At 40.5% G+C, this 23153-nt stretch overlaps 1 protein-coding gene across 2 annotated transcripts in view; it reads left to right on the forward strand.

Annotated features, from left to right (window-relative positions):
- LOC106581700 (inactive dipeptidyl peptidase 10) overlaps positions 1-23153 on the forward strand; it is a 324848-nt gene that overhangs the window by 291368 nt on the left and 10327 nt on the right. For both annotated transcript variants that reach the window (XM_014163942.3, XM_014163943.3), the window contains exons 9-17: positions 3709-3863; positions 7201-7298; positions 7798-7921; positions 9462-9500; positions 9969-10076; positions 10487-10578; positions 12952-12999; positions 13498-13619; positions 22842-22886. In XM_014163942.3, coding sequence (XP_014019417.1) covers positions 3709-3863; positions 7201-7298; positions 7798-7921; positions 9462-9500; positions 9969-10076; positions 10487-10578; positions 12952-12999; positions 13498-13619; positions 22842-22886 — 831 coding nt within the window. The remainder of the gene's footprint in view (positions 1-3708; positions 3864-7200; positions 7299-7797; positions 7922-9461; positions 9501-9968; positions 10077-10486; positions 10579-12951; positions 13000-13497; positions 13620-22841; positions 22887-23153) is intronic.

A 23153-nucleotide genomic window follows, 5' to 3' on the forward strand; every position in this document is an offset into this window, starting at 1 on the left:
TGAAAATACAGTTGCAAAGTAAACTTGGCCCTTAGCCATCAATAAAATGCAATTGTGTTTGTTGTCCGTTGCTTATGCCTGCTCATAGCATAACCCCACCGCCACCATGGGGCACTCTGTTCACAACATTGACACCAGCAAAGCACTCGCCCACACAACGCCATCGGCCCGGTACAGTTGTAAACAGGATTCATCCTTGAAGAGCACACTTCTCCAGCATGCCAGTAACCATTGAAGGTGAGAATTTTCCCACTGAAGTCGGTTACGACGCCAAGACCTTGGTGAGGATGACGAGCATGCAGAAGAGCTTCCCTGAGACAGTTTCTGACAGGTTGGGCAGACATTCTTTAGTTGTGCAAACCCACAGTTTCATCAGCTGTTCAGGTGGCTGTTGTCAGACGATCCCACAGATAAAGAAGCCGGATGTGGAGGTCCTGGGCTGGCATGGATACATATGATTTGCGGTTGTGAGGCCGGTTGGACGTACTGCCAAATTCTAAAAAATTACATTGGAGGTGGTTTATGGTAGAGAAATGACCATTCAATTACCGGGCAACAGCTCTGGTGGAAAATACTGCAGTCAGCATGCCAATTGCATGCTCACTCAAAACTTGAGTCATCTGTGGCATTATTATTTTTTTGTCCCCAGCACAAGATGCCCCTGTGTAAAGAGCATGCTGTTTAACCAGTTTCTTCATATGCCACACCTGTCAGGTGGATGGATTATCTTGGCAAAGGAGAAATACACACAAACAGGGATGGAAAAAAAATTGTGCACAACATTTGAGAGTAATAAGCTTTTGGTGCGTATGGAAAATGTTGTGGATCTTTTATTTCAGCTCATGAAACATGAGACCATAACACTATATATATATATATGATATATAGAGAGAGAGAGAGAGAGAGAGAGAGAGAGAGAGAGAGAGAGAGAGAGAGAGAGAGAGAGAGAGAGAGAGAGAGAGAGAGAGAGAGAGAGAGAGAGAGAGAGAGAGAGAGAGAGAGAGAGAGAGAGAGAGAGAGAGAGAGAGAGAGAGAGAGAGAGAGAGAGAGAGAGAGAGAGAGAGAGAGAGAGAGAGAGAGACCTAATCAACATCTCAAATGTTTGACATTATGTTGCCATAGACCGTTAAGTACTGTTAACTGCACTCGAACATCATGCTTGAGTTGTCGCAAAACTTTAGAGCTCTCTATTTTTTTTTTTAGCACACTATCGACATATGGCGTTCTCATATGGAACAGTACAGATGGAAACTTCAGGAAAGATGATTATATCAACTATTATCTCAAGGTGTTTTCACACTAAATTTCCATATGCAGTGTTTGCTGTGAATGAAGTCTCCGCGAATGAGGGAACGTTGCCTTTAAATTTAAATTACTCTATAATGTGGATCTTACGCAATACTTCAGTTATACGGATTGAATCCAGCCCTAACACTACTACATGGCCATTTTGTTGGAGAATACAGTGCCTTCTGAAAGTATTCACACCCCTCGACTTTGTCTACATTTTGTTGAGTTACAGTCTGAATTTAAAATGGATTAAACTGAGATTTTTTTACACACAATACCCCATAATGTCAAAGTGGAATTATGTTTTTCAAAATGTTTACTAATGAATTAAAAGTGAAAGCTGAAATGTCTTGAGTCAATAAGTATTCACCCCTTTGCCATGGGTAACCTAAAAAAATGTATGAGTAAAAATGTGCTTAACAAGTTGCATGAACTCACTGTGCAATAATAGTGCTTAACATGATTTTTGAATAACTACCTAATCGCTGTACCGCACACATACAAATATCTGTAAGGTCCCTCAGTCGAGCAGTGAATTTCAAACACAGATTAAACCACAAAGATCAGGGAGGTTTTCCAATGCCTCGCAAAGAAGGGCAACTGTTGGTAGATGGGTAAAAAAAAAAACACAGACATTGACTATCCCTTTGAGCATGGTGAAGTTATTAATTACACTTTGGATTGTGTGGAAGGAAACAGTTAGTGTTTAATGGCTGTGATAGGAGAAAACTGAGGATGGATCAACAACATTGTAGTTAATCCACAATACTAACCTACCAGACGCGCTAAATGGCTTTTATGCTCGCTCAGTAGCCGATGTGAGCAAGACCTTTAAACAGGTTAATATTCACAAGGCCGGGGGACCAGACCGATTACCAGGACGTGTACTCAGAGCATGCGCGGACCAACTGGCAAGTGTCTTCACTGACATTTCCTACCTCTACCTGACCGAGTCTGTAATACCTACATGTTTCAGGCAGACCACCATAGTCCCTGTGCCCAAGAAAGTGAAGTTAACCTGCCTAATTAACTACCACCCCCTAGCTCGCACATCGGTAGCCATGAAGTGCTTTGAAAGGCTTGTCATGGCTCACATCAACACCATCATCCCAGAGACCCTAGACCCACTCCAATTCGCAAACCGCCCCAACAGATCCACAGATGACGCATTCTGAATCGCTCCACACTGCCCTTTCCCACCTGGACAAAAGGAACGCCTACTACTATGTGAGAATGCTGTTCATTGACTACAGCTCAGCGATCAACACCATAGTGCCCACAAAGCTCATCACTAAGCTAAGGACCCTGGGACTAAACACCTCCCTCTGCAACTGGATTCTGGACTTCCTGACGGGCCGCCCCCAGGTGGTAAGGGTAGGCAACAACATATCTGCCACGCTGATCCTCATCACAGGGGCCCCTCAGGGGTCCGTGCTTAGTCCCCTCCTGTCCTAACTATTCACCCACGACTGCGTGGCCAAGCACGACTCCAACACCATCATTAACTTTGCTGACGACACAACAGTGGTAGGCCTGATCACTGACAACGATGGGACAGACTATAGGGAGGAGATCAGAGACCTGGCAGTGTAGTGGCGCTACAGAGGGTAGTGTGTACGGCCCAGTACATCACTGGGGCCAAGCTTCCTGCCATCCAGGACCTATATACTCGGTGGTGTCAGAGGAAGGCCCAAAAAATAGTCATAGACTCCTGTCACCCAAGTCATAGACTGTTCTCTCTGCTACCACGCGATACCGGAGCGCAACTCTAGGTTCAAAAGGCTCCTTAACAGCTTCTACCCTCAAGCCATAAAACTGCTGAACAATTAATCAAATGGCCACCCCCCTCCCCACCCTTTGTTTCTACACTGCTGCTACTCGCTGTGTATTATCTATGCATAGTCACTTTTCCCATACCTTCATGTACAAATTACCTCGACTAACCAGAACCCCCGCGCATTGACCAGTACCCCCTGTATATAGCCCCGTTATTTTATTGTGTTACTTTTTATTTTATAATTTACTTTAGTTTATTTATTTGAAAATAATAATGAAAAGAATTTTGAAAATAATAATGGGCAAATGTTGCACAATCCAGGTGTGGAACACTCTTAGATACTTACCCAGAAAGACTCACAGCTGTAATCGCTACCAAAGGTGCTTCTACAAAGTATTGACTCAGGGGTGTGAATACTTGTGTAAATTAGATATTTTTGTGCCTAAAAACAAAAGGCAAACATTTCTAAAAACATGTTTTCACTTTGTCGTTATTGAGTGTGTAGATGGGTGAGAAAAAAAATATATTGAATCCATTTTTAATTCAGGCTGTAACAAGTCATGGGGTATGAATACTTTCTGTATTTAATTTTCTCGAGATCTGCAATGTATTTGTTGTATATTCCTTGTGTCTCTTTACAGAGGAGATTCTCCAGTCGCACATAGCACACTGGTGGTCACCGGATGGAGAGAGGTTGGCCTTCCTGGTCCTCAATGACACTCTGGTGCCCAATATGGCCCTTCCTCGCTTCACTGGCGCTTCATACCCCAAAGGAAAGCAATACCCCTACCCTAAGGTAAGCAATAGCCTTAACCTGAGATGATGTAGAAGTACATTGTCTGCTGCCACCCACCTATCTAGCTTCGATTGGTGGAATGAAACAAATTGACACTACTCCAAGATAACTCTTGAGTACTCTGAGATTACAGTAAGATAAAAAAAACTTTTATTTAACCAGGTTGGCCAGTTGAGAACAAGTTCTCATTTACAACTGCGACCTGGCCAAGATAAAGCAAAGCAGTGCGACATAAACAACACAGAGTTACACATGGGATAAACAAACGTACAGTCAAATACACAATAGAAAAGTCTATATACAGTGTGTGCAAATGTAGTAAGATTAGGGAAGAAGGCAAGAAATAGGCCGTAGTGGCGAAATAATTACAATTTAGCATTAACACTGGAGATGATGATGTGCAGAAGATGAATGTGCAAGTAGAGATACTGGGGTGCAAAGGAGCAAAAAAACAATAACAATATGGGAATGAGGTAGTTGGGTGGGCTATTTACAGATGGGCTATGTTATATATCTCTAGTCATTCAATCAAAACCACAAACTGGGTTTCGGGAGTATGACAAATGAACATTCCTCTTGAGCTTTTAGAAATCACAATTAGATACACTACCGGTCCAAAGTTTTAGAACACCTACTCATTCAAGGGTTTTACTTAATTTTTTACTATTTTCTACATTGTAGAATGACAGTGAAGACATCAAAACTATGAAATAACACATATGGAATCATGTAGTAACCAAAAATGTGTTAAACAAATCAAAATATATTTTATATTTGAGATACTTCAAATAGCACCCTTTGCCTTGATGACAGCTTTGCACACTCTTGGAATTCTCTCACCAGCTTCACCTGGAATGCTTTTCCAACAGCCTTGAAGGACTTCCCCCATATGCTGAGAACTTGTTAGCTGCTTTTCCTTCACTCTGTGGTCCGACTAATCCCAAACCATCTCAATTTGGTTGAGATCGGGGGATTGTGGAGGCCAGGTCATCTGATGCAGCACTCCATCACTCTCCTTCTTGGTCAAATATCCCTTACACAGCCTGGAGGTGTGTTGGGTCATTGTCCTGTTGAAAAACAAATGATAGTCCCACAAAGCACAAAACAGATGGAATGGCGTATCGCTGCAGAATGCTGTGTGTAGCCATGCTGGTTAAGTTTGCCTTGAATTCTAAATAAATCACAGACAGTGTCACCAGCAAAGCACCCCCACACCATGACACCTCCTCCTTCATGTTTTGCGGTGGGAAGTACACATGCAGAGATCATCCGTACACCCACACAGCGTCTTACAAAGACACAACGGTTGGAACCAAAAATCTCCAATTTGTACTCCAGACCAAAGGACAGATTTCCACCTGTCTAATGTCCATTGCTCGTGTTTCTTGGCCCAAGCCGGTCTCTTTTTATTATTGGTGTCCTTTAGTAGTGGATGTTGATGTTGAGATGTCTGTTACTTGAACTATGTGAAGTATTTATTTGGGCTGCAATTTCTGAGGCTGGTAAGTCTAATGAACTTATCCTCTGCAGCAGAGGTAACTCTGGGTCTTCCATTCCTGTGGCAGTCCTCATGAGAGCCAGTTTCATCTTAGCGCTAGATTTTGGTTTTTGGACTGCACTTGAAGAAACTTTCTAAGTTATTGAAATGTTCCGTATTGACTGACCTTCATGTCCTAAAGCAATGATGGACTGTCGTTTCTATTTGCTTATTTGAGCTGTTCTTGCCATAATATGGACTTGGTCTTTTACCAAATAGGTCTATCTTCTGTATACCCCCCCCCCCACCTTGCACAACACAACTGATTGGCTCAAACACATTAAGAAGGAAAGAAATTCCACAAATTAACTAAGAAGGCACACCTGTTAATTGAAATGCATTCCAGGTGACTACTTCATGAAGCTGGTTGAGAAAATGCCAAGAGTGTGCAAAGCTGTCATCAAGGCAAAGGGTGGCTGCTTTGAAGAATCTCGTGTAAAATATATTTTGATTTGTTTAACACTTTTTTGGTTACTACATGATTCCATATGTGTTATTTCATAGTGTTTATGTCTTCACTAATATTCTACAGTGTAGAAAATAGTAAAAATGAATAAAACCCTTGAATGAGTAAAACTTTTGACCGGTAGTATAAATGTACTTTGAGTTATTTACACTTTAAAACAGCAAATACATTACCGTATCACTATAATTCTAAACTTCTATTAAGCAACGATTTCACCGAACACCGGGAACTCATGGTCACCATCCTGATTGAATAAGACCCACGGCATGTCTAAACTTCAAGGTACAGGAAGATCCATCCAAACGGTGTCCCTTTCCTGCAGCAATTAAGACTTAAACTCCCCACCAGATGTCTGATGTTCCCCCAGTCCTGGGTGCGTCCCAATGTACACCCTTTTCCCTATATAATGCACTAATCTTGACCAGGGGCCAATGGTACCAATAATGTGCTATGAAAGGAATAGGGTACTATGAAAGGAATAGGGTACCATTTGGGACACAAACCCTGTGTCCTCTGTTTCTACATTGATAATTAGATAACTGAGGATACATAAATGATCCCTCTTCCTGCTTTTTGTCAGCCTCTTGCAACACAGCACTGTGGCCCAGTGTGAGGCCAATCCGGCCATGTGTTCTTGGCCCAAGGTTAAACTAGAAGCGACAGAATCCATACCGAGGGTGAGAACCAGTAGAGCTTGGCATATGGCATTTAAGGTTGAGTGCCAACAGTGAATATGACACTGAATGTAGAAAAAGCATTGCTACTCTATTAGGGAGGATTAGCAATAGAAAAGGTCAATACAATACTGTGCTGTAGCAGTGCCTATAAGAGGACTATTCATTCTCTATGGGGGCTTATTCAGGCTTTGGTTCATATCTTCATGCATTGTTCAAGGCCAACCTTTGTGATTCTTATTCAGGTTTAAACATGGTTAGGCTAAATCCAGTGCTGCGTGTAAATGAGGTGATAACTTTAGTCATGCTGTTTTTCTCATTTTCTTTCATAACCATTAACATTTGTATCACCGTTAGATAAAACGAGTTGATATTATGCGTTGTATTGTTTAAAGCCATAGCTATTATTCATTGTTAGGGCATGTGTTCAATGATTCTAATGTGTTACTATTATCATCATCCATTGTTTCAGAATGTTTTGAAGTTGTTTTTTATGTTGGTAGCACATATACAGTATAATACTGCTCTACATAACTACAATGTAATTATGCAATTGTTTGTTTAGTCAATATGGTGATTGGCTTCGTGTGGTGTTTTTAAATCTGTGATTCATAATGTTTAATGGTGCTACAATATCTAAAAGACTGACTCTGTTTTCAGGCTGGCCAACCCAACCCAACAGTGAAGTTATACGTGGTGAATCTGTACGGGCCGACACACACACAGGAGCTCACACCACCAGACAGCCTCAAACTAAGGTGTGATTTACTGCCTGGAATAATGAAAACACATATTGGAAAGTTCGCTATTTGGAGGGACTAGGTCATGATACATGTTGCAGATAATAACAACTTCTGTCCGTTCTCTCTCGTAGGGAGCACTATGTGGCAATGGTCCATGTTTTAGACAATAACAACTGTGGTTGTTCTCTCTCGTATGGAGCACTATGTGGCCATGGTTGATGTTTCAGGCAATAACAACTGTGGTGTTCTCTCTATTAGGGAGCACTATGTGGACATGGTCCATGTTTCAAACAATAACAACTGTGGTTGTTCTCTCTAGTAAGGAGCACTATGTGGCCATGGTCCATGTTTCAGACAATAACAACTGTGGTTGTTCTCTCTCGTAGGGAGCACTATGTGGCCATGGTCCATGTTTCAGACAATAACAACTGTGGTTGGTCTCTCTAGTAAGGAGCACTATGTGGCCATGGTCCAAGTTTCAGACAGTAACAACTGTGGTTGTTCTCTCTCGTAGGGAGCACTATGTGGCCATGGTCAATTGGATCAGTAAAACCAAGACGACGGTCAGGTGGATGAACCGTGCCCAGAATGTGTCCATCCTGACCGTATGTGAGACCACCACGGGGGCCTGTGTTAAGGTGAGAGGCATGCTGGGTAGGGGGTGGGGGTGGGGGCTTGGTAATGTTGAGACTAGGTCACACTCACCCTGGGGGGTCATTCTGTTATTGTGTCAGTGGGAGGACAGAGCAGACAATGCATTGACTTTATTACTGCTATGCTACCAAAGGGAGAGATATCATTGACTTGAATGCCTCATCTGACAGTACTGTATCAGCTGTTGTGCTTTTTTTGTGTGCTTTTTACTATGCATGCTAAAGGACACTTGTGGAGGGGTGCACTTTTTCTGTTCTGTTTATCCACCACTTTGAATACAATCTTGTGGCATTTATCAGATCAACTCACACAATAAGTCATATTAATTATTCTATTACTTTCAACTGGGAAGCCTTTATTACATGATCATCTCAGCAAACTGTTTTCATTAAGTAAAGACTTATTCTTCCCACTATTTGTTTTGATGGCAATGATTGCACAGTGTTATTATAAGCTATGTCTGGAAAAGGGCAAAGCTGCGGTCCCCTGTGGGGAAAACATGGGAGTCTATTGGACACGGTCCAGTTCAACTGTCCCAGGGTCAGGCCCCACAGACGGCTGGACCACAAACAAACAGATGCTCCAGCCAAGAAGCGGCTCCGCCTGGGCGCAGACTCAATTTCTCTGCCAAGGCTTTTGTCCTTGTTTCCAATGGGTTTTAAATTAAAGAGCACAGATTCCGGATTTCCCCATTTGGCATTTTAACCCTAAAAGCACCAACAGGGGGTCAAAAAATATCATCATTTCGAATCCTCTTTCTATACTCGGTCAAGCAACTTGTTACCAACAACAAAAAACTACATTTATTTAGATGTTTGTGTTAAAATGGAGGAATGAAACATAATCTGTCTTTTGTATTCTAGCGATGTGTGGTAGTATGCAAATGTTCGGAATCAATACCGAATTTGGGGCATAGCAGCTACTATATTAAAAATAATATAAATATATATATATATATATATATGTAAATGTAAATACATATTTAGCTTTCAGTTAATTTCTCTACACCAAGTTGAGAGTCTCATCGTTCAGATACAACTGAGTTGATCGCCCATAGCATTCCAAATTTAGAGCTAAAAGTCTGATGCCACCATATCGTCTTAATCGGCCATGTCAGTTGACACTTTAGGTCCTACCAGTATCTCAGATTCGCCAATTTCTCAGCCTCTGAGTATTACAGAAAAGAAATACTTTGAATAAATAACAGACAAATGTTACTTGTGTTACAAAAGGTTAATAAAATAAAAAGTGTTAGAGTTTGACAGAAAGTGTCATTTATTTTTTTGAAACGAAAAACAAAACACTTTTGGTACTTTTAGGGGTTGAAATATGTTGGCGCTTTTAGAGTAAAAGTATTGGGGAAGAAAGGGAATTGAGTGATTTTGAGGGACTTTGTGGGATGCTTAATTCCAACCAGGCTCCACGGCTATTCAGGTTTGCTGAAGTAGGTTGGGATGTAATATGGGACATATTATAAATCGGTACATAATATTAACTGTTGACATTTTGGCCTTTCTATTTCAGAGGCATGAGGAGGCCTCAGAGCTCTGGCTTTCAAAGCAGGTAAAAAAATCTTTACTTTTGTCAGTAATGGCCAAAATTATCAAATCAAAGTTCCATTCAATCTTATTCAATAGATCTTTGTTGTGCACTCATAGTAGTGAATGGCCTAAATTGCCATTACACTTGTACCGATGTAGGATCTTAATTTGATTACTCTTTTGCTGCTGAGAATTGCAAACTTCTAGTGTATTTGAGTTTTAAAAAGGCTTCTAAAGTTTATAATTTCACTTAGAAATGTCAGACTTGATTTGCCCTAACGGAAAATATATCAATCCCTACAAAAATGACCATCAATTATAATCCACATAATAATTCATATTTCCAGGATTCTTTTCTTGCTGTAGTAAACTGGTTTAAATGAAGATCCTACATCTGTATATTACTAGTGTATTTTACACAATCTCTATGATCATGTAATGACGTCATAACACTCTAAACTAAAAATGTTTGCTGTGTTTGTTTCGGCAGAACCAGGAACCAGTGTTCTCCAGGGATGGCAGCATATTTTTCCTGACAGTGCCCGTCAAGCAAGGCGGGCGCGGAGAGTTCCATCACATCGCCATGTTCACCACACAGGTACTAGGGTCACGTCACCATGGTTACATTACTGATGAGGGTCACTCATGTCACCATGGTTAACACTCAAAGGGTTCTGTTACCATAGTTTCCACTGGGGTGAGAGTAATATCTCCATGGTTACAGCACAAGGTTACTACTGTGTGCCCATAGTGGTGAGCATCATCTCTCAATGGCCACTGTACTTTTTTGCAAATATATTATGTGATAACTCAATGAAAGTGGCTTCAACCACATCAAATTGCAATCCTTGCTAGTGACCAGTACTTGGGACGTATGATGATGATGATGATGATCTTGATGAGGATGATGTGATGACTCTGAAAACAGGAAGGCTTTTTTAAAATAGATATTGTAGATCACTCTCATAATAGCTTATTTCGTGTTTCTCGTCTCCTTCCTTGCTCCAGTTCAGAGCAGATCAAAACGAGGTCCGCCATCTAACATCAGGAAACTGGGAAGTAACTAAGATCCTGGCCTATGATGAGAGCAACGACAACATGTGAGTGTCTCTTCTGAACTGTGCATAATAAATCAATAATGAGGATTTAGGTATTTAGTACATACAGTGAGGTACACTTTTTTGGGGACAGTGACACTTTTTGTTTTGGCTCTGTACTCCAGCAATTTGGATTTGAAATGATGCAATGACTATGATTAAAGTGCAGACTGTCAGCTTTAATTTGAGGCTATTTTCATCCATATCGGGTGAACTGTTTAGAAATTACAGAACTCTTTGTACACAGTCCCATTTAAGGGAACCAAAAGTATTTGGGCACATTTACTTATGTGTTTTAAAGGAGTCAAAAGTATGGTATTTTTGTGCCCATATTCCTAACACACAATGACTACACGTTGTAAACTTTCATTCATAGTCTAGGTTGGAGCAACCTGATGATGGGTATATTGTCAAAAGGTGTATTGGAGGTGAAGTCAGGTGCAGGAGAGCAGAGTATAATGAACAGGTGCACTTTCATTATAGTTCCAAAACGAGAGCACTACATAAATCAAACATGCTCAAAAAACGGTACATAAAAGTAAAGCGCGTAAACTAACACCACAATAACATGAAACAATTACACACAAAACATGATGGGAAACAGAGGGTTAAATACAAGTAGCTTAATTGGGGAAATGAAAACCAGGTGTGTATGGAAACAAGACAAGACAAATGGATATATGAAAAATGGAGCGGCGATGGCTAGAAAGCCGGTGACGTCGATCGCCGAACGCCGCCCGAACAAGGAGAGGAGCCGACTTCGGCGGAAGTCGTGACATATGGAAAATTTTAGTATCATGTAGTTGCCTACCCTACCCTATTGTTACATTGAACTGGGTGAATGGTATATTAATGACAGTCATCCAACATGCTGTTATAGAAATAAGGCTATGCTCATGAAAAAAATAGTCCTCCCTCATCATAAACGGCACTGACCTCCACTGTTTTGAATACTTGCACATTAATGTGGATGCTACCATGATTACGGATAATCCTGAATGAAACGTAAGTAATAATTAGTGAGAAAGGTAGAGCGGCATAAAGATCATACCCCCAAGAAATGCTAACTTCTCACCATTAACAATAAAACGGAAGCTTAGCATTTTTGGGGGATATGACATTTATGCCTCTAACTTTTTAAATCATCATGATGATTTTGCGGGGAACACTTTGCTTCTTGAAAGTCCAATATCTTGAAAACTTGACTGCTGACATGCAAAACATTTTGGGAATGTATCGTCAGTGGACTAATGAAACCTCATATTAATTATATAATTTCAAATCCGAATTGCTGGAGTACAGAGACAAAACAACACAACATTTATTGGTAACACTTTTTTTGGATAGTCCATCTGTAGATGCACTATAGACTATCTACAGACTCGGTAACATTTCAACTATCTACTAACCCTAACCTTAGTCCTATTCTTAACCCTTATCCTAACCCATAAACTTAACCCTTACCCTAACCCTTATTCTAAACCTAACAGTATATCTGGCAAGTAGTTGCTTATCAAAAGATAGTATGACCATCTGTAGAGCATCTACAGATGGACTATCCAAATAAAGTGTGACCAATGTGGCACTGTCTAAATATTTTTGCAACTCACTCTATATGAGTCTTATATGGATAGGTGACAGACAGTTGAGCATCTGCAGCCATGTTGATATGAGTCCCATATGTAATAATGCCTGCATTGACTATAAAATGACATGAATCATAATTCAACACATTCCTCATCAGTTCTTGACACAAAGGTATCTCATACATATGCAGCAACTCGTCTGGTCGACAGATCACATTATGTGCATGTATGGAATGATGAATGAATGCTGTAGAGGAGATGACGACAGCACAAACAGAAAACATCATTGTTGTCACAGTGAACTTGATTGTATGTTATGAGGGGCTTTGTGTCATTACTCTTGTAAGAGTTGTGGTGTCAGGTACATTCTGAATCAAATTCTCAGGCCAATGTAACTGAAAATCATAGACAGCACACCATAGTGCATGGTGGGAAAAGGAGGTTTAAGAACTGACATTGCATTTTGCATCGTAAAACTTAGAACCTTGAGTGTGAAACTGTATAGTACCTGTATTAGCATGTTATTGTAGCTTGATAGGCAGATTTTTCTTTTCTCAATAAACCTCACTAATAAACCTCATGCATATTGCCTCAAGACTGAGTGTCATTTGGATATGAAGTACACAGACAAATGCTGCTTATTTGAAAGTATCAGATTTATTTCTCATCTAAATATGACATGTTGCTGGCACAAAGCTGAGCTTGAGAGTGTATTTATGGCATAACCTTGTTAGCAAAGGTCACCGGATTTCTTTGAGACTCAATTAACTTGTTTGTTTCTTCTATACAGATATTTTCTCAGCACTGAAGGCTCACCGCGAAGAAGACAGCTTTTCAGGTGACTCATTTAGCAACCAGTCCTTGCTTTTGACAGCTCCCCTTTGATTTACAGTCCCTCTCATATTCTGTAATTTTTCTTTTTGCGAAGAACATGTCATAACAACAGTAAACATCTGAGGTTTTGTGCTTACATAAATATAGAGACACTCTGATGTAAGATCGTGTAGACTGGATGATACTTCTTTTATAAAGAGTATGGAGGTTGCACAGGCACATTAGGTTATGATAATTACATTTTTCAACAAACCTTTTCCAAATTCAGCTGCTCTTTTGATAAGGGAGAATCGGCTTAATTACATTTAAAATGCTTTCAGGTGAACCAATGACGTGAAACTCCCAACCTCAACATTGCTTGTCTCCTCATTTATGTAGAGTGTAAATATCATGTGCCAACTGCAAACACCACAGGTGCTAGATACTCTATAGGACTGTTCTTTAGGGTTTGCAGTGGATGTTAAAACGGCCGCCTAATCTTCCGTCTTCCCATTCCTTTCAGTGTGAAGACTGTTGGGTTGTTCCCTCGACACTGTCTGACGTGTGAGCTTAATAAGGCGCACTGTCTGTTCTTTAATGCTGAGATAAGCCCCAATGATAAGCATATCATCCTCCACTGTAAAGGTAAGCTAGCCGAGCTAAATGCTGAGTTAGCTAAATGCTAACTCAGTGCACTGGATTCCACTCTTTACTACCAAGATAGCACTAGCAGGCCAATGCAAAGTACACTGTAAAAGTTATCCAGCTTAGCTAAATGCTAACACAGACAGTCCATTGTATAGTAGTGCTCCATAGCGCCAAGACAGCACTAACAGGCTAATGCAAACATGTCATTTTGCACTTTAAATGTTAGTCAGCTAAGCTAAATTCTAACACAAGCAGTGCATCATTCTGAAGGCTAATATTGATCTACATGCTAGCACCCCTCATCTGTCTTTGTTGAAGCTAGACAAATATTGATAGAGCTTAGGAAACCAAAGCATCAACTTTCTTTGAGAGGTAATTTAAAGACATTAGGAACCAACATCAACCAACCATTCATTATTTGAAACTGTGAAGTTATGCCAGCTAGGTCATTTGTTAAACCCAACCAATGCATCATCCGCTTAGACTTAGATACATATAAGATATATTATCAGATCCAGCAAAAGTACAGCATTTCCCCTAACTGCTCACTGTTTCCCTGTAAGGTATATCATATGCTATCAGAGAATAGCCAATCCAGCAAACACCAATGTGATAGTAGAATAGTAATGCTAAAAGCGAACATAACCGGCTACTAAACATACACTGAAGAGATACGTTAGAGACACAAACAGAATGTGATTTTATACCAGGGATATACACTACCGTTCAAAAGTTTGGGGTCACCTGGAAATGTCCTTGTTTTTTAAAGAAAATCATTTTTTTTGTCCATTAAAATAACATCAAATTGATCAGAAATACAGTGTAGCCATTGTTAATATTGTAAATGACTATTGTAGCTGGAAACAGCAGATTTTTTATGGAATATCTACATAGGCTTATTATCAGCAACGATCCCTCCTGTGTTCCAATGGCGCGTTGTGTTAGCTAATCCAAGTTTATAATTTTAAAAGGCTAATTGATCATTAGAAAACCCTTTTGCAATTATGTTAGCACATCTGAAAACTGTTGTTCTGATTAAAGAAGCAATAAAACTGGCCTTCTTTGACTAGTTGAGTATCTGGAGCATCAGCATTTGTGGGTTCAATTACAGGCTCAAAATGGCCAGAAACAATTAACTTTATTCGGAAACTCTTCAGTCTGTTCTTGTTCTGAGAAATTAAGGCTATTCCATGTGTCACATCTGTCAGAAGGATTGGACCAAGGCGCAGCGTGTAAAGTGCTCATCTTCTTTTATTAACGTGAACACTTAACCAAAAAACAGTACGACAAAACAGTTCCGTAAGGTACACAGACTATACGGAAAACAACCACCCACAAACCCAAAGGAAAAAACAGGCTGCCTAAGTATGGCTTACAATCAGAGACAACGAAAAACACCTGCCTCTGATTGGAAACCATACTCGGCCAAACATGGAAAAAGAAACATAGAAATTGAAAACTAGAACCAAAATCCCCTAGAACCAAAAACCCCCAAAACACACAAAACAAACACCCCCTGCCACGCCCTGACCATACTACAATGACAACTGACCCCTTTAATGGTCAGGATGTGACACCATGCAAAAAATTACCAAGAAACTGAAGATCTCGTACAATTCTGTGTACTACTCCCTTCACAGAACAGCGCAAACTGGCTCTAACCAGAATAGAAAGAGGAGCGGGAGGACCCGGTGCCCAACTTAGCAAGAGGACAAGTACATTAGAGTGTCTAGTTTGAGAAACAGACACCTCACAAGTCCTCAACTGGCAGCTTCATTAACCTCTCTTGGGTATGTGGGATGTGACCGTCCCACTTGTGGGACACACTCCCAACAACCAGTGAAATAGCAGGGCGGCAAATTCAAAACAACCAAACCAAAATCTCATAATTCAAATTTCTCAAACATATGACTATTTTACACCATTATAAAGATACACTTCTCCTTAATGCAACCACATCGTCCAATATCAAAAAGGCTTTACAGCGAAAGCAAAACATTAGATTATGTTAAACCACACAGCCATTTTTCTAGCAAGGAGAGGTGTCACAAAAAACAGAAATACAGCTAAAATTAAGCACTAACCTTTGACGATCTTCATCAGATGACACTCATAGGACATCATGTTACACAATACATGTATGTTTTGTTTGATCAAGTTCATATTTATATCCAAAAACAGCATTTTACATTGGCGCGTGATGTTCAGAAAATGTTTGCCTCCCAAAACTTCCGGTGAATGTGCACATTAATTTACAGAAATACTCATCATAAACGTTGACAAAATATATAAAAATGATTTAAAGAATTATAGATACACTACTTCTTAATGCAACCGCTTTGTCAGATTTCAAAATAACTTTACAGAGAAAGCACATTGCTCAATATTCTGAGTACAGAGCTCAGCCATCAATGCAAGCTATACAGCTACCCGCCAAGTCATGGCATCAACAAAACTCTAAATTAGTGTTATAAATCTTTCCTTACCTTTGCTGATCCTCGGCGGAATGCACTCACGGGACTCCCACTTCCACAAGAAATGTTAATTTGTTCGATAAAGTCTATCATTTATGTCCAAATACCTCCGTTTTGTTGGTGCGTCCAGAACACTATTCCAAAGGCACGATGCGGGAGCGCAAATCAATAGACAAAAAGCTCAAAAGTTCCAATCTTTGAAATGTAATTTAAAGACATTAGGAACCAACAGGCAGATTTCAGATCATTTAAATACAATAGAAATAAAAGTGGACCCAGCACACTTTAGACAGGGTCCCATCCACATCCATCATCTGTTTTCTTCCTTGCAGGTAAGAGCTGACCTATTTTACTGCTAAGTTGTTAAAGCCCATGGCTCTTAGTTTGATTAACAGAATCTCATGATCCACTGTATCAAACCCCTTTTGGAGCTCTAACATAACCATACCACAAAATTTCCCCTGTCTACTTCCTTATGTGGTCAGTCAGATATAGTAGGCAGGTGTCAGTGGAATGTGATTTCCTGGAGCCAGATTGGAGCTCATAGAATAGGTTATGCCAGGAAATATAACTGTCAATCTGATTGAACATAATATTTTCCAAGACCTTTGATAAAGCACACAGGGTTGAGACAGGCTGATAGTTTCCATGATCTAACTTATTCCCTTTTTTTGTGTAAAGGAATGACCCTTGCAAGTGTTAGTTCGCTGTGAAAACACTCTAGTTCAATAAACAGATTCACAATCTGAGTTTCACAGGGGGTGATAATTACCGCAGAATCCTTTAGAAATCTATATATATAGTGTGCGAGGCATATTCAGCACTCCATCCAACAAACTGTTCTAGGAGCAAAAGTTATTTATGCAAATGTATTTCTATTTCATTAAGGTATGACTTTGTCAAAAGTGTTAAAAACTGTTTTTCTCTTAAAGGAAAAATCCACCCAAAACTACTCATTCTTTTAATTTTCAGTGTTAAATAACACTATTTTTTTGTTGGTTGGTAGCAACATGAAAAATAGTTGTGGAAATCTGTTGCAGCTCAAGTCGACTACAAAATCCACAATGCAATGCTCTATCTATGGGCTGGGTGGTTAGCTAGATATAGTAGGTAGCTAGCAAGCTAGCAAGCAAACTAACCTACATGCAATAATACCAAAGACAATATCAGCATGTAAAGTTGCTAAACAAACTGCACAATCAATTTAAGAGTCTACAATCTCACCATGTTCAACCTGCAGATCGATGTGCCTCACAGAGTGGAGTCTAACATTCGCAACGGCAGATATACTTTTGAGGACATGGGAAACGTTGCCCATGCAACAATTCTGGGACAAGGAGCACTTTGTGAATGGGAGTCTATTGTGCACTAAATCAAAAACACAACATTAGCACAAATTTCATCAACAAGAAGTACAACATTACAAATCTTTTTAGAGATGTGAGATAATTAAGTTCCTATCTGTAATATCATATACAGCGCCTTGCAAAACTATTCATCCCCCTTGGCGTTTTTCCTATTTTGTTGCATTACACACTGTAATTTAAATAGATTTTTATTTGGATTTCATGTAATGGACATACACAAAATAGTCCAATTTGGTGAAGTGAAATGAAAAAAATTACTTGTTTAAAAAAAAAATGTGCGGAAAAGTGGTGCGTGCATATGTATTCCCCGCGTTTGCAATGAAGCCCCTAAATAAGATCTGGTGCAACCAATTACTTTCAGAAGTCACATATTTAGTTAGATTGCACACAGGTGGACTTTATTTAAGTGTCGCATGATCTCGGTATATACACACCTGTTCTGAAACGTCCAAGAGTCTGCAACACCACTAAGCAAGGGGCACCACCAAGCAAGCAGCACCATGAAGACCAAGGAGCTCTCCAAACAGGTCATGGACAAAGTTGTGGAGAAGTACAGATCAGGGTTGAGTTATAAAAAAATATCAGAAACTTTGAACATCCCCCGGAGCACCATTAAATCCATTATTAAAAAATGAAAAGAATATGGCACCACAACAAACCTGCCAAGAGAGAGCCGCCCACCAAAACTCACGGACCAGGCAAGGAGGGCATTAATCAGAGAGGCAACAAAGAGACCAAAGATAACCCTGAAGGAGCTGCAAAGCTCCACAGCGGAGATTGGATTATCTGTCCATAGGACAACTTTAAGCCATACACTCCACAGAGCTGGGCTTTACGGAAGAGTGGCCAGAAAAAAGTAATTGGTTAAAGAAAAGAATAAGCAAACACGTTTAGTGTTCACCAAATGGCATGTGGGAGACTCCCCAAACGTATGGAAGAAGGTACTCTGGTCAGATGAGACTAAAATTGAGCTTTTTGGCCATCAAGGAAAACGCTATCTCTGGCGCAAACCGAACACCTCCCATCACCCCAAGAACAGCATCCCCACAGTGAATCATGGTGGTGGCAGCATCATGCTGTGTGGATGTTTTTCATCGGCAGGGACTGGGAAACTGTTCAGAATTGAAGGAATGATGGATGGCGCTAAATACAGGAAAATTCTTGAGGGAAACCTGTTTCAGTCTACCTGAGATTTGAGACTGGGACGGAGGTTCACCTTCCAGCAGGACAATGACCCTAGGCATACTGCTAAAGCAACGCTCGAGTGGTTTAAGGGGAAACATTTAAATGTATTGGAATGGCCTAGTCAAACCCAGACCTCAATCCAATTGAGAATATGTGGGATGACTTAAATATTGCTGTACACCAGCAGAACCCATCCAACTTGAAGGAGCTGGAGCAGTTTTGCCTTGAAGAATGGGCAAAAATCCAAGTGGCTAGATGTGCCAAGCTTGTAGAGACATACCCCAAGAGACTTGCAGCTGTAATTGCTGCAAAAGGTGGGGGGGGGGGGGGGGTGAATAGTTATGCACGCTCAAGTTTCCTGTTTTTTTTTCTTATTTGTTGTTTGCAAATATTTTGCATCTTCAAAGTGGTAGGCATGTTATGTAAATCAAATGATACAACCCACCCCAAAATGTATTTTAATTCCAGGTTGTAAGGCAACAAAATAGGAAAAATACCAAGGGGGTGATACTTTCGCAAGCCGCTGTAGCTTTGGAATCGTGTCATTACGTACTTTTGAGGAAAAGAGTCACGTTTCTCGACATATACACTGACTTTGAGAAGGGATTGCATGACAATTAGGTTAGCAACCGCGTGACGCAGCATGACACCGTGAACACGGTTGGTCGACAGTCTGCTGGGTCGGGCGTTATGCGTCATCCATTGGATTCCTATTTCCTTTCTATAATATCTCTGGCAACGGCACCATGCAATGCACCCTGGACTAAAGAGGCAGACAAATAGGAAAAATGTGCTAGACCCTCCGTTAAATGAAACATTTCTTGAGGTAGGAATATCAACCAAAAAAAAAGATCAATGGCTCATTCGAGAGAACATCCTCCCGACTTATGACATCGGCCAGTATTGAAATTTGACATTTATGATAGACGTTTTCGCAATCTAAAATCCTATTCCAATTAACTTCCAGTGTAGTGAGAGGGACTTTATCACAGTGCTACGTCATACCTGCCGGATTTCTGCCTGCTTCAACTCCAATAACTCAGATACACATGAAAACATGGAATGACACAGGAAATCAATAGAACATCCCTCAGGGATGCACATCAAATCAAATCAAATCAAATGTATTTATATAGCCCTTCGTACATCAGCTGATATCTCAAAGTGCTGTACAGAAACCCAGCCTAAAACCCCAAACAGCAAGCAATGCATGTGAAAGAAGCACGGTGGCTAGGAAAAACTCCCTAGGAAAAACTCCCTAAAAAGGCCAAAAACCTAGGAAGAAACCTAGAGAGGAACCAGGCTATGAGGGGTGGCCAGTCCTCTTCTGGCTGTGCCAGGTGGATATTATAACAGAACATGGTCAAGATGTTAAAATGTTCATAAATGACCAGCATGGTCAAATAATAATAATCATAGTAGTTGTCGAGGGTGCAACAAGCACGTCCGGTGAACAGGTCAGGTGTCACGTCCTGGCCAGTATATAAGGTTAATTGTTTTGTAGTTTGGTCAGGGCGTGGCAGGGGGTATTTGTTTTATGTGGTTCGGGGTGGTGTGTTTGTGTAAAGGGTGTTTGATTTAGTATTTCCGGGTTTTGGTTTATGTTTAGTTAATTCTATGGTTAGTCTAGTGTGTGTGTTTCTATGTTTGGTTGATTGGGGTTGGGACTCTCAGTTGAAGGCAGGTGTTGTCTATCTGCCTTTGATTGAGAGTCCCATATATTAGGGTGTGTTTGTATGTGTTATTTGTGGGTGATTGTTCTGTGTGTAAGCCGTATGCTTTACCAGACTGTTTGTAGTTGTTCGTTCGTTTCGTTTTTGTTATTTTGTATGTTCATTTTTGTAGTTAATAAAAATCAAGATGAGCATACACGTACCTGCTGCGTATTGGTCCTCCTTCACCGACGACAACCGTGACATCGGGGTTCCATAGCCGCAGGCAGAACAGTTGAAACTGGAGCAGCAGCATGGCCAGGTGGACTGGGGACATCAAGGAGTCATCATGCCAGGTAGTCCTGAGGCATGGTCCTAGGGCTCAGGTCCTCCGAGAGAAAGAAAGAAAGAGAGAAAGAGAGAATTAGAGAGAGCATATTTAAATTCACACAGGACACCGGATAAGACAAGAGAAATACTCCAGATGTAACAGACTGACCCTAGCCCCCCGACACATAAACTACTGCAGCATAAATACTGGAGGCTGAGACAGGAGGGATCAGAAGACACTGTGGCCCTATCTGATGATACCCCCGGACAGGGCCAAAACATCAACAATATAACATTACAAAATGGGTGAACCTTTCCTTTAAAAGGCCAGAAACACGTCATTGCCAGGGGGGGTTCTTGCAATGTGTGCTGGGAATTATCTTATTTTTGCGTATAGATTAAATGATCTTGTAATGAAGTGTCTAATATGAAATAATATGAAAATTAACTCCAGAAACACCTTCCTAATATTGAGTTGCACCCAATTCGTTGGGGAATGGACTCTACAAGGTGTCGAAGGAGTTCCACAGGGGTGCTGGCCCATGTTGAGTCCAATGCTTCCCACAGTTGTGTCAAATTGGCTGGATGTCCTTTGGGTAGTGGACCATTCTTAATACATAGGAAACTGTTGAGTGTGAAAAACCCAGCAGCTTTGCAGTTCTTGACACACCCCGACCGGTACAGCTGGCACCTACTACCATACCCCTATAAAAGCACTTAAATATTTTGTCTTGCCCGTTCACCCTCTGAATGGCACACATACACAATCTATGTATCAATTGTCTCAAGGCTTAAAAATCCTTTGACATTTCTCCTCCTCTTCATCTACACTGATTGAAGTGGATTTAACAAGTGGCATCAATAAGGGATGATAGAGTAGATTTCACCTGGATTCACCTGGTCAGTCTGTGTCATGGAAAGAGCAATGTTTTGTTAACTCAGTGTTTAGTTCCAATTTAGTCAACCGTTCTGTGTCACTGGCCCTGTGACTCACAACCCATTTGACAGATGTCAGGAGTTTGCCTTTGGCAATCTGTCATTATTGAACATTTAGTGTAGAGAGACTATCAAACAATTCAAAATAAAATGAGCCGCTCTATTGTGTATAATTGCTTTACGTGCTGTTATCGTGCCATGCACAGCGCATTAAAAAGAGTTTATTGCCACTGCAGTTGTTTATTGTTTAGGTTTGTTTTAACCAGATGTATTCCTACTGTATGTTTGGGTGCGTTTGTCTTGTGCACCATGAGTTAATGGGCAAAATGTACCATCCTGTTTTTGAGCTGTAAACACAATGCAGTTAGCACGTCATCTGAGGATAAGGCTAAATTCAGTAAAAACCAAGCAGCTTGTCATGACCACTCTCCTCAACAAGCGTATTAAAGCTAGTTCATTCCCCCCATTAAACGCAACGAATATCATTACCATTGTCGAGCAGGTACAAGTGCCATAACAGCAGCCCTTTTCCTTTGCTGAGTTTGCAATATCCTTGAGAGCCATTTCTCCTCGAATGTTTTAATGCTGCATTGTTGTGAATTGTCTCTTATCTTCTTCTAATAAAAACAACAACCATGTAAGACATGATAAAACTCGCTTTAGGGGTGAAAATGAAACTATGCGTCCTCTTCATTGATCCGTGTTGGGCTTTAAAAGCCTCATATGTTTACCATTCCTGGTAACAGTGTGTGGCTGTTAAATCACCATTACCTCAGCTAGTATTATTCAAATGGAAGGGCTAGCCTGAGTAAACAGTGATTTGTGGATGGTTGGGGTATCCGCCGAGGTATCCGCTTGATCTTATTAACCTCAAATTGGGTGTCTTCCAACGGGCGCTGAATATAATTGACTTAATCTGAAGGGCCTGGGTTATTAGAGGCAGTTTGAATTACCTTGACTGTAATAGGTAAAGAAGTGGAGGTAAAATTGGTTACAGTGGTTGTGACAGCAGCTAGGGGATTGGAAAGGCTGCTGTATTGTATTTGTGACTATGCTACCCTGCTTGAGACATGCTATTTTTGTAACTCTTTATGTACAAATAGGATGCATTTGTATGTCTTACTCCTCTAACGTGTATTGCTTGGGGAAACTGGTATTTTGTGACTCAAGCTTAAGTTGTCGACTCAAGTCACACCAAATTGTAAATCTTCAGCCATTCAAAGGATTTGAGGATACCGATTTCAAATCTTTTAATCCTTTATTTTGTTCTCACAGGTCCCGGAGCACCCACTGTGATCTTACACAGCCTCAATAATGCCAGTAAGAAGTCAACTTAATCTCTTTTAACTGATAGGCATGTCATAAACTGCTTAAAGGAGTTAGCGAGATAGCTTGGAATGTTGGCATTTTGCCAGAACCAACAAGTGTAAAAAAAGAAGAAAAAAAAACTATTGCTCACTTTATTCAAATATTGAAGATTTGCTGTTGAAAAATACCAGCCCCCCTCTAACTGGTAACCTTGTTGACTCTGAACTAGCAATGCAAATCGACCCCCTGCTGTCTTAATTACCTTATTTTCATTTACGC

Source organism: Salmo salar, chromosome 21 (assembly GCF_965601325.2).
Source record: "Salmo salar chromosome 21, fSalSal1, whole genome shotgun sequence".
Lineage (NCBI taxonomy): Eukaryota > Metazoa > Chordata > Actinopteri > Salmoniformes > Salmonidae > Salmo > Salmo salar.